The sequence below is a fragment of the Stenella coeruleoalba genome (genome assembly GCF_951394435.1).
Source record: "Stenella coeruleoalba genome assembly, chromosome: 19".
Taxonomy (NCBI): Eukaryota; Metazoa; Chordata; class Mammalia; order Artiodactyla; family Delphinidae; genus Stenella; species Stenella coeruleoalba.
In genome coordinates this window covers 34708599-34721837 of record NC_137165.1, presented here as the reverse complement: position 1 = coordinate 34721837, position 13239 = coordinate 34708599, and the positions used below count along the sequence as shown (strand labels likewise).

Below are 13239 nucleotides of genomic sequence, written 5' to 3'. Positions count from 1 at the left end.
GCCAGCTGATATTGGGCTTATTAGTAGTACAGAAAAGGCAATTTTGGCCACATATTTGCCTAGTAAACTGCCAAGGTACCCCTTGTGTTCGAAAAGTTTCTTCGAGAGTTCTAAGCCAATTCTTATCTCTTTCCTAGCTGGCTCCATCAAATGAACTATTTTAGGCTTTGTCCTGAGGTTTTTCTACCTTTGTCTAAACGAAGCAGTAGTACTGAAGTCAGGCTCTGGTGTTTTTTAAAGCAAGGAAACTGAAAGAAATCAGGGCCAGTCGTGTGTGCCTTCCCCTGACGCTGCCGTGTGATGAAATTTCTCAACCTTGTATTTAAAATGTGGCTTTTGGGCTCCTGTTCTGTGCAGCCTGCACAACTGTGAGCCCACGCTGGCAATCCAATGCCATCCGATGCCATCCAATGACGATGCTGATGCTGTATGGGGTCTAAACACTGACAGATCAACAACAGCAGCACAGGAACTAGAATGCATCTCAAATAAAATTCTTACACATGGTCAAAAAATAATCTTGTAATTATTAAAACTGAGGTTTAATTGGACAATGATATTGGTTTGGAGTTTGTTTAACACCTTTATTATGTCTCAAGAAATCTAACTGATTAACTCTCTTCTGTAACTTTTTTTTTTTTTTTGGCTGCGTTGGGTCTTCGTTGCTGCACGCGGGCTTTCTCTAGTTGCAGCGAGCGGGGGCTACTCTTCATTGTGGTGTACAGGCTTCTCATTGTGATGGCTTCTCTTGTTGCGGAGCACAGGCTCTAGATGTGCGGCCTTCAGTAGTTGTGGCTCGTGGGCTCTAGGCGCGCAGGCTCAGTAGTTGTGGCGCACGGGCTTAGTTGCTCTGCGGCATGTGGGATCTTCCCGGACCAGGGATCGAACCTGTGTCCCCTGCATTGGCAGGAGGATTCTTAAACACTGCACCACCAGGGAAGTCCCTCTCTCCTATAACTTTAACTGTAACTTCAATCTTCAAATCTGTGTACTTCACATTCACGTCCTCTCTAAAGTCACCATAAAGGTCTATATGTAATAAATGTTATCAAAATTTTAAGAAACATCATCCACATCTCAAATAACAGCAACATTTCAAAGTCAACCTAAAAATGAAATACTGCTCTGAACAGAAGGAATCTGTTTTCCAACAACAAATTAAAAGCAGGAGGTTTAAATCAAACTTTAAAGCATACTCTTAGCCATCAATTGAACCACTGGAAAGATACATGCCAACAAGAACACAGTATTGCCTTAACCGTAGGAATGGCTTCACACATCCCTTATTCACACTACGACCTAAATGCATACTATTAAAGCCACGACATCAGCCGTCCGTATTAATCACTCACCAATTTAATTAAAGTAAACCAGCTTGTCAGAAAGCTTGCCTCTTCTCTATTTCTTAACATTATTGACTTTTAATAGTTCACTGAATTAGTAATTACTTGTTTATGGCATTATCAAATGTCTTGGACACAAAAGTCCAGCGTGTGGCAGGGTCAGTTACAGACATGTCCTGATGGCAAATGAAAGGAGAGATTTAACCCATCAAAGTGGCCATCTAAAGAACAGAACCTATTATGCCTTTCTCCAGACGCTCCTGGTTAAATTCAAAGTGACAGGACAAACCAGATCAAACTAAACAGAGCTAGAAGCAACATACAAAATCCTAATGAACCCTCAGAAATCCAGGAATCAATCTGTCAATATCTAAGCTCAATTAGTCCTTTCAGAACAAAATACCTCACGAGGTAACAAGAAACTAGTCTGAGGTCTTGGCTATGAAAAGAATAAAACCAGTCACTTTACTGCACAGCATATTGCTAAGTGCAGTCATATCTCAACATGGAGATCTTGGGAGGATTAAATAAAGACGTGAGTCAAGTACCTGTCTACTCAGTCCAGAAGCTGGCACATAACTAGTGTTCAGTAAACGTTAGTCCTTCCTCGATCCTTTAAGAACTCAGGCCTATCAAGTCAAAATCAATGGATGGTTTAAAAAAAGCAAATCAAAACAAACAAAAACTTTAAATGGAGATATAGACAACACATCTTAAAAGCACTTAATGTGGGCTTCCCTGGTGGCACAGTGGTTGAGAGTCTGCCTGCCAATGCAGGGGACACGGGTCCGTGCCCCGGTCCGGGAAGATCCCACATGCCGCGGAGCGGCTGGGCCTGTGAGCCATGGCTGCTGAGCCTGCGCATCTGGAGCCTGTGCTCCGCAACGGGAGAGGCCACAACAGTGAGAGGCCCGCATACCGCAAAAAAAAAAAAAAAAAAAAAGCACTTAATGTTAAAAAAGTAGCAAATGGGATCGTGAAAATGAAAAATAGATACTGAAAACATTTCTGAATGGCTCATCCTTCATGGTCATTTGCAACCTTCATATTTTGTGAAATCATCTTCAGGGATGAGCTCTGACAAGAGCTAAGCCAGATGCAAACTGATTCCATCAGGGGGTGAGACTTGGCAATGTTTGCAGCCAGTGAAGTTTCCCTCCTGAAACCGTCACCACTGGGCACACTTAGGGCTTTCAACAACTCCAGTTTCCAAACAAACCAGTAACACAACTAGAAGGCTAATTTTTTCATTAGAATTGTTAAGAAACCAGGAGTTTAATAAATCATTTGCCTTCAAAGGGAAAAAAATTACTTTCTAACACACATAATATTTCTTCTGGTTCTAAGAAAATGAAGCTTAGCTATTTACTGAAAACTGTAATACTATAGTGAAGTCTTTTTATGGCTCACGAATGAAACGTTTAAGAAATAAAGGTATGTGAAGAACGGGACTTGGCCTAAGCAGTCTTGAGGTCAAGTACTAGTGCTGCCATTTACTATATGACTTGCAGGAAGTTACTTAACGTCTCAGGGACTCAGGTTCTTGTGTGGTTCTTTTCAGCTCAAAAGCGGTATGATTACTTACAATATCTGATACTCCTCAGTGCCCCTCTCTCTCTATGTATATGCTTACACACACATACACATATACATGTACCTTTATTAAATAATGCAGACATATTTTTTAAGTTGTAGTAACTTAAGGCCCACTGTGAAACAAAGAGAGTGTGTTCGTGTTGGGTGTTCTGACCCTGAATACCATTCTCAATGGTGAGGGCATTTACAAAGGCTTGTGACACCTGAATTAACCAAGTAAGCCTTTAAACCCTTACAATGAAACATTAAAATTCAATGTGGCTATAATCTCTTCCTTATAAAACATGGACCCAAAGAGTCTGGCTTCAAGTATGGTTTCAAAAAAAAAAAAAAAGGCAGATGTATTATATTCACCACCCAGCTCTTCCCTATGACCACATAAAAAAACACAAATGAAAACTCACAGGCCCATTGTAATACATTGTACCACTTCTGAATGCAACACTTAGCTCAGGCTTACTACCCTGACAAATAAAGGAAAGCATTTTATGAAGCCAATTTAATTGGGAGGTGACAGAAAACATACAGCCATTTTCTTCAGCCTTATCATTGAACTGGCTTCAGCTCCAATCTCTGGCAAATCCCACTCAACAGAAGAAATTAACCAGGTCAGCAGAACAGGTGCTACGTTGTGTCTGTCAAGGGCCTGGCATCACCACAATTACTTGCACACAATGAAGCAGTAATCTTTACAGATCATCTCTCCCAAGAAGCATACTGGGGAGGGGGAGAAAAACTGAAGGGAGGAAGGCAGGGTCGGGGCAGGGGGGATGGTAGTGGGAAGAAGAGGAATAGGAGGCAAAGAGAAAAGGCAAGAAAAGAAAATGAATGTGCAGCTGCCCTGCGGCTCAGCAGATGTCGGGATGTGATGTACGAGGCTAGGATAAGCTGTCGCAGCCTGCTGCCAGAGAGTGGTAAGTGATTAAAGCCTGCACACTTCTAAGCACCATATTTAGAATCTGCAGGGTTTCGAGACTTGCACCCATTCCTTGCTGTGCTGCCAGATGTTGGCAACTGGTCCAGTTCCTACTGACTGTGCATGGATGGCAGCAGTTGGTACGGCAGCAAAGCAATCTGGAATGCTTCCGGAGATGCTGTACATTAACAAGTGTCACCCATCATTCACCTTTACAGAAGGCTGAAACAACTCCAATTTGCTGCCACTTCCCTCTTGGGAAACAGCCAAGATAAAGTTGCACCTGGCAGCCCCATTTGTTTCACTCAGGTGTTTCAGCTGCCTTGCTGACCTCTATTAGTTTAAGTTTTAATTTAGATTAACCCCAGCACCCCAATTAACCAGCAAGGGTAAAAGCTAAGATGTGACTAGTCATAACTGAAATCAGAATTTATCAAAGTTAAAATTATTAATTGGGATGAAGGGCCAATCAAGTAATGCTATTTCTTTTTCAGCAGACCTCCAGGCCTAAAATATATATATATATATGTAAATATATATATCTTTCAGACTAAGGATTGCCAGTAGAAGCAACTTCCCCCCCAGTAATTTCAGTTTATTTTATTAAGCCTATTTAATTTATGATGCACTTCCCATTGAACAACGTACACTTCAATTAATGAAGACTGGAATATTTTTGATTGTCTCCCATGATCTCCCACAATTATACAGCATTAATATCCCACATCAGGTACTTCCTTAAGACACTCTAGAACAAAACAGAATCCCCTACTCTTCTGACAAATGGCTATAATAAGAGAAGAAAAGGAAAAAAGAATCAGGACCTCTGACTAGGAACACCTGGGGCCACATCAATCCTCTTTCCTATACCCTCTCATCATTACTTTTGAGACTTACAGCAATAATTTTATTGAACATCACAGAGTGAATAGCAAGATTAATAAAAAGTCTCTCTTTTTTTTTTTTTTAGGGCAAAACCAGAGGCATCCCCAATATAGAATCACTTGTCCTACTTGCTTCACAGGGTAATTTTCCTAAGTTCCTTCCTTCGTATTCCATATACTACACAGTACTGTCATCATAGCTAAACCTCCAACAAGCACCTGTAAATTCTTCGGCAAAAGTTAACACTAAAAATTCAGCAGAGGAAAAAAAAATCACCTTGATAAAATAATGGCTCAATCAAAACTGGTTTATCACTGCTGAGCAGCATCCTCAACTCTCCAGAGCTAGAGAGGGTACATCCTGAAGCACATTTCATTAAGAAGTATGACTTAACAAGAGACCCAGGATTACAGGAAATTATTTTAGTTCTTTAGAACAGCCCAGATGTTTAGTCTACCTTAACGGTCACCACCATCATCAAAAAGAGCAGCACGACAGCAGATCACAGCGTCAGGGAAAGAATGGGGGAAATGTTTGTGAAGAGATATTGAGAACGGGACTAGATTTCAACCTCTAGCAATTCTTTCTGTCTTCAAAGCACTACACTATTATTATAATCAACAGTAGCAGACAATCTCAATAAATATAAATACTTAACTGATGTGAACATGCACACATACACAGAAGTTTTAAGACTTAATAGGTTAATAGAACCAGAAGTGCAGTTCAAGAATTCTGGGATCCCAGCCCTTCAGCTCCATATCCTTATCTAATAGTAATAGGACAAGAAACCAACCAACCAAACAAAATCCTCCATTAACATCATCAAAAGCTGCTGAGAGAGAATAAACCACCTGATGCAAAGAAGTTGAAACTGTTTTACAAATAATTCACACTCTGCATCAACTAACAACATAGCTGTAGCTATATTCATTTCAAAAGGAAAAATATAAAAGTAAAGCAATAAATCCAGAACTACACAGTAAGTCAATTCTGAACACTAGAGTTCTAACTCCCTATCTGACTCTATCCTTCCAAAGTAAGCTACCTTTTGGTCAGAGAATTCTATCAGCTGTTTTAAAATGCTAAAGCCTGATTTATAACAAAAGAAAAGAGTGTAAAAATCATACCTGGTGGTAAAAGTCATCATCATCAAAGATTTCTTCATCCAGGTCCTTCAGGTGGGCACTGGCAGGGGCTTGAGGAAGGATCTCCTATATCAATGAGAAGGAGTGAATCCCAATGAGGTTACCAAAGTAATTCAGCTACTATAAATAATGTGTATAACAGCCAAAGCACTATTTTCCTTAAGATATAAAGAGCTCTTCAAATTAAAGAACAAGGACTTCCCTAGTGGTGCAGTGGTTAAGAATCCACCTGCCAATGCAGGGGACATGGGTTCAAGCCCTGGTCTGGGAAACTCCCACATGCCACAGAGCAACTAAGCCCGTGCACCACAACTACTGAGCCCTCATGCCACAACTACTGAAGCCCATGTGCCTAGAGCCCGTGCTCCACAACAAGAGAAGCCACCGCAATGAGAAGCCCACACACCGCAACAAAGAGTAGTCCCCGCTCACCACAACTAGAGAAAGCCTGCGCACAGCAATGAAGACCCAATGCAACCAAAAATAAATAAATTAATTAATTTAAAAAAATTGAAGAACAAAAACAATGCGATTGAAAAATGGGCAAAACATTAATAGGCACCTGACAGAAAAAAAACACAAGCAGTCAACATTTATATAAAAATATGTTTAATCTAATTCTAATTAAATACATGCAAATTAAAATGAGAAGACACCATTTTTCACCTCTAGAACTGGCAATCTTCAGTAGGAAAACACAGCTGGTAGGATTGGAAATTAATGCAGACTTTTTGAGGCAATTTTACATCTATCAGGATTTAAAATGCATATTCTCTTTGATTTAACATTTCCACTTCTAGAAGTCTATCCATATGTTCACACAAATACAAAAATAAAAATGCTCAGGAATGTTTCCTATAGCACTGTTTCTAAAACTAGAGACAACATAAATATCCACTGTTCAAATAAATTATAGTACACATCCATACAATGGAATACTCTAGCCATTAGGAAAAATGAGGTAGATCTCCATGTAATGACATGGAAAAGTATCTAGAATAATGTAGAAAGTTGTAAGATTTTACATATAGTTTATAACATTTTATATATTTATACACACACACATATATATATCCAACCCAGTTAGTTAAAAAAAGACAACCATATTTTTGTAAGTGCTTACGTGTTATATGCATGCGTGTGTGTGTGTGTGTGTGTGTGTATTTATATATATAAATAGAAAATACCTGAAAGTGTGTTACAACTATGAACATTGGTTAAACCTGAGGAGTGGAGTTTTTAGACTAGGGGGAATTTTACTTTTCATTTTAAATTCTTCTGAACTTAAAAAATATATTAAGTATATATTCCTACTATAAATAAAAGAGTTTCCTTTAGACAGAAGAATCTGCCTATTTCAATTCTGGATCCTCTTCTGGAGCATCTAAACATCCAAAGGAAAGCCTAAAGTACACGCTTGCTTCGATACTGGCATTTCTAAAGAAAAAATTTTAAAACTGAATTTAAAAAATTGGATTACAGGGCTCCCCTGGTGGCACAGTGGTTAAGAATCCGCCTGCCAACGCAGGGGACACGAGTTCGAGCCCTGGTCCGGGAAGATCCCACATGCCGCGGAGCAACTAAGCCCATGAGCCACAACTAGTGAGCCTGCACTCTAGAGCCCGTGAGCCATGACTACTGAAGCCCACATTCCTAGAGCCTGTGCTCTGCAACAAGAGAAGCCACTGCAATGAGAAGCCCGCGCACTGCAACGAAGAGTAGCCCCCGATCACCACAACTAGAGAAAGCCCGTGCACAGCAACAAAGACCCAACACAGCCAAAAATAAATTTTAAAAAAATATAAATTTATTTTTTTAAAAAAATTGGATTATAAATGCTTCCATGACCAGACTCAGATCAAACTCAAAATTAAGAGAAGGCTACACACAATAATAGCTTCATTTTTAAAAAACTTTCCCCTCCCACATATCCTCAGTTTCTCAACAATCTAGGAAAATAGTGCTTTTTTCCCTTTCTTTCACTGACTTCTTATACCCAGAGGAATACCTACAAGGAGATGATAAGATTTTTCAGTTAATTAGCCTCCTAGAAACTGCTCCCGTAATCACCATGCATCACAGTTCTTACCGGCTGTCCTGGCAAACTCTCTGGGACAGGCTGGGCTGCCGGCTCAGGTTTGCCAAGAACTCGGTAGATAGAGCGCTTGGTCTGTGTCCTTCGAAGTAATCTTTCTTTGTCCATCAGAATATGATCAATCTGAGTCAAGATTGAACGTTCAAAGGCACCAAAACCCTGCAACAACATTAACCAGTGTCAGATAACATGGAAAGTCTCTGCTGAAGGCAGCTACGTTGGTTTCCCTATTTTTCTGTGTCAGCAGAGAAACAGACAATCCTCCTTCCAGGAGGGACTTTCTGTTAAAGACCGAGTTTGTGAATGGCTCTAACTGTTCTCAGAAAAAAAAAAAAAAAAAATTAGTCCCTAAGCAGGTCATATTAGTTTCCTATACCCAGAGATTAACCTCTGCTCCTTTAATAATAATTGTCTTAAAGTCCATTTCTTTAAAGTATTTGTACCTCCAACACTTACAAGACCACAACTTCTAGAATAAAATACTTTTTCTAATAAAGTTGAAATCCCATGCCTGAATGGTATAAACCCCAATGGATTTGGGTTAGGGTTAGCGTTAGGGTTCAGTAAATTTTTCTACAGAAATGACTGATTACTATGACACTGAGGCATCATCCATATAAGGGAGCTGTACTTCCAATTTCTCACAGCTGCTTCAGGTTGCCATGACCTGCCTTACACACATGAGTGCACACACTTGCCTTCCCCAGTTTTCCAGAAGCCAGCTTGGTCTTATCATGCCACTTCTGGAGCGTACGGTTCCTGTAGACGGTGAAGTCGGCGAAGCGCTTCGCTATGAAGCTGGGGTAGTCCTCAGTCTCCAGCTTCCTCTTTGCTGGGGCCCTCCTCTGCTGCTGCTGCTTCTCTTCTATGAGCTCTTCATCTTCACTGGAAATCTCCTCCTCACTGGAAAACCAGTAAGAACACTGAGTCCAATGTAAATAAACGTTACCTAAATAAAAACTTAGGGGTGGGACTTCCCTGGTAGTGCAGTGGTTAAGAATCTGCCTGCCAATGCAGGGGACACGGGTTCGAGCCCTGGACTGGGAAGATCCCACAGAGCAACTAAGCCAGTGCGCCACAACTACTGAGCCTGCACTCTGGAGCCCACGAGCCACAACTACTGAGCCCTTGTGCCACAACTACTGAAGCCCACGCACCTAGAGCCCACGCTCCGCAACAAGAAGCCACCGCAATGAGAAGCCCATGCAACTGCAACTAGAGAAAGCCCACACGCAACGAAGGCCCAATGCAGCCAAAAATAAAATTAATTAATTAATTTTAAAAAAACAAAAACAAAAAAAGCCTAGGCCCACATGCAGTCAAGAGTATTTGGGCTTTCCCTATGCTGTCTGCATCTTAAATAGCACGGGAGACGTGAGGACGGCTTTTTTGTTGCTGTTGGAAGAAAACGTTCGTGAGGTCAAACAAAAACTCGTGTATCTTTTAAAATAAATATAAAAATAGATGGTTTCAAAATATTTTTTAAAAAGTAAGCCAACTATAAAAATAAATGAGGTTGTTAAAAACATTATTAGAAATGCACATGAACCAGGCCTATACTGCTACAGGAGGGTCTTTAAAAATTAAACATATAATCATACTTTTATGACCTCAATCCCCAAATCAATAAGGGAACTATGTCTCCCTGTAACCAACTACTCAGGAAAGCTGAGTAATATTGGTTGAACCAAACGAAGAGAAGCAGAATGTGAAGAAAACTCAAAGGGGTAGGCCACAGAATCCGAGCTAGGCTGTAATATCCTCAACTGTGTGAGAGAGCACTAGAGCCTACAGCTACGGAGCCAGCTACACTGCCTGCACTACCGACCCCAGCGCACAGGAAGTGCTTACTAAATGTGAGCTCCTCTCCTTTGTCATTCCAACTAATTCAGCAGAAAGGTATGGAGCAGAGGGGAAGCCCAACGGAAAACAGCAGGCAGGTACCCTATGCAGCAGGCTCAAACAAAGGGGGGAGGTAGAGGAGAACCTTCATCAACTGTGATAATTTCAGGAAGGGAAAAAATGTTTTCTTCTACTATTTCCTGAAATTTTTCCACCCTTCGCAATAACTGCTTCTTCCTTCACTGAAAAGTCGACAGTTGTGACTGGTAATTCCATGTATGGGCAACAAAGTGCTTCATAAACATTAATTAAGCGTTCATGTTAAAAATGTGCTTTCACCTATAATCTCACTAGATCTAAAAAGAAGGCAAGATTTTTGCAGAAGCTTACAAAGAAGCTTAGGCACAACTATGCATAAAAATCCAAAACCTAATTCCCAATTTATGTGTCATCCTGGCCACCAATTAAACATAAGAGGCTCTTTCTATTTTACTAACATTAAGTCCGGTATCTGCCTGGAAAGGACGTGACTTTCTTTTTCATAAATAATGGGAAACCATTCAGATGAAAAGAAAATAAGCAATTCCATAGTTCCATTCCCTCCTTACCTTTCTGCTTTGGGCTTTGTCCCATCTACTAGATATCTAGTGTCTGGATACTGGAAAAGCAACTCTTCCTGAAGATCTACCAATGACCTCAACAATGCTTTAAGTGCCTTGTGACCTGGGAAATAAAGCAGAGGGAAGGAACAGTTAATTATCTACAGTTCTCCAAAGTAGGTGATGCCTATGACGCTGGACTCCTGAGCAGTACTGGCTGAGGGGGTGCGCACAGGGTACGCCGGGACTGAAAACTCTCCGAAATACAGAATTCCTGAAAGGAAATAATAACAGTGCCTACCTCATAGGGTCGTTGTGAGGAACAAGCAGGGTAACAATGTGTAAGGTACTTAGAAGAGCGTCTGCAGTAAACTGTGAGTTCTTAAATTTAATAAGTTTGACACACTCCTTCCCTGCCTGTCATCATAACCAATAATTTTTTTCCTTTGGTGTTTCTTTCTCAGATATTTTTCTACAGGTTACCCATTGACCTCTTGGATTATCCCTTTACTGATCAACTCCTTAAGCAATTCCTTCTCTTCTGAAGAGCACAGCTTAGTCCTGGGGTCCCTACCACCACCACCACCACCACACCCTCCCCCAGGAGATCTCCTTTGCCTCTGGTGTGAGCTACCACCTCATTCATTCAATCTCCCAACACATACCCTTAAGGAAGGTTCCAGTTCACGAATAGAAACCCAAGTTAATGACTTTCTGTTTGCAGTACAGTCAGCCCTCGGTATCCTCAGGGGATTGGTTCTAGGAGCTCTCCCCCAGGATAACGAAACCCATGGATGCTCAAGTTCCCTATATGAAAGGGCCTAGTATTTGCATGTAACCTACACGCATCCTCCCACATACTTTAAATCATCTCTAGATTACGTACAACTAGTACAATGTAGATGCTATAAAAATCGTTGTGAATACTATGTAAATAGTTGCTAGAGTGCTGCAAATTCAAGTTTTGCTTTTTGGAACGTTCTGACATTTTTTCTTTCCAAGTATTTCTGATCCAAAATTGGTTGAATCCACGGATGCGGAACCCAAGGATATGGAGGTTCCATTGTACTGAACTGTGTATTAAAATTCTGCACACCAAGAATATGTTCTCACCTGATTCTCCTCACGACCAAAAGGATGCACGTGTAATAAAGCTGGTCAGGATTAAGTTTAAAGTCTATGACCAAGAACTTTCAGAATAAAATCTGGCCCGCTGAGAACCAAACTCTTACCTTCTTTATCAGCAAAATCCTACTAAAGGGGCTAAATAGACGTGGATAACTACTAGTTAAGTTTTGACAGCACTCAGACATCTCGCTTTATAATCAAAACTTTCCCATTTCCAGCAACTGCCAAGAAAATCTTCACATGGATGCCCCATCACTCCCTCAAACACCATGTCAGAAACAAAACTTTTTTCTTCCAACCTAATACTTCTCCTTTGTCTGATTCTCTCACCTCTGTCTAATGTTTTCACAGGAGATCACTGACATTTTGGAGCCCTTATTCAATATGTTCAGTCAGTTGCTAAATCCTGTGGTTTCCATACTTCCTATCACTAACAGTTGTCCATCTGTCTCTGGCTATGCTTCGATCACTCCTTCCCACTTTCCTTTAAGTAACTGTAATCTTCTCACAAGCATCCTTACTCTCATTTAGCAATCCCTACATTCATTTTTATTTTATATTCTAGACTAACCTCAGCCCACACGAACTTCAGTTTAAGTGATTTTTATGAATTTGATTCTATCTCTTCGGCTTCTACCTTGCGCAGCATGAGTAGCTTCCTCACTATTTTACATCTCAACCTATTTCATCAATGGGACACCAACACATGACTCAGACAAGTTCTCCAAACAGATCACACTGCAGCATTCCATTTCAACATACGGCTAAGAGCTTACCTGAGAAAGCCTCTGCAGATTGGTCAGAAGGAACTCAATAACCCAACAGCTACTTTGCATTCCTCCAATAATCTCCGTATAAGACTATACAGGGACTTCCCTGGTGGTCCAGTGGTTAAGAATCTGCCTTCCAATGCAGTGGACCTGGGTTCGATCCCTGGTCAGGGAACTAAGATCCCACAGGCCTCAAGGCAAGTAAGCCTGCGCGCTGCAACTACCAAGCCTGCATGCCCTGGAGGCCACACGCCACAACTAGAGAGAAGCCTGAGCGCTGTAACTAGAGAAGCCCGTGAGCCACAATGAAAGATCCCGCATGCCACAAATAAGACCCGTCACAGGGACTTCCCTGGTAGCACAGTGGTTAAGAATCCACCTGCCGGGCTTCCCTGGTGGCGCAGTGGTTAGGAGTCTGCCTGCCGATGCAGGGGACGCGGGTTCATGCCCTGGTCCGGGAGGATCCCGCATGCCGCGGAGTGGCTGGGCCCGTGAGCCGCTGAGCCTGCGCTCCGCAGCGGGAGAGGCCACAACAATGAGAGGCCCGCGTACCGCAAAAAAAAAAAAGAATCCACCTGCCAATGCAGGGGACACGGGTTCAATCCCTGGTCCGGGAAGATCCCACATGCCGTGGAGCAACTAAGCCCATGCACCATAACTACTGAGCCTGCACTCTAGAGCCTGCAAGCCACAACTATTGAGCCTGCGTGCCACAACTACTGAAGCCTACGCTCCTAGAGCCCATGCTCCGTAACAAGAGAAGCCACCGCAATGAGAAGCCCGCACGCAGCAACGAAGACCCAACACAGCCAAAAAAAGAAAAAAAAAAAGACCTAATGCAGCCAAAAAAAATAAATTAATTAATAAAAATAATAAAATAAAATATTGTTCTTGTAGCCAAAAAAAAAAGGACTGGG

At 41.5% G+C, this 13239-nt stretch overlaps 1 protein-coding gene across 1 annotated transcript in view; it reads right to left on the bottom strand.

Annotated features, from left to right (window-relative positions):
• Window positions 1-13239, bottom strand: part of AATF (apoptosis antagonizing transcription factor) — a 99469-nt gene that overhangs the window by 51345 nt on the left and 34885 nt on the right. The window contains exons 5-8 of the mRNA XM_079905586.1: window positions 10434-10548; window positions 8682-8886; window positions 7978-8142; window positions 5871-5954 (exon numbers count right to left, since the gene is read on the bottom strand). Of these exons, the coding sequence (XP_079761712.1) occupies window positions 5871-5954; window positions 7978-8142; window positions 8682-8886; window positions 10434-10548 (569 nt within the window). The remainder of the gene's footprint in view (window positions 1-5870; window positions 5955-7977; window positions 8143-8681; window positions 8887-10433; window positions 10549-13239) is intronic.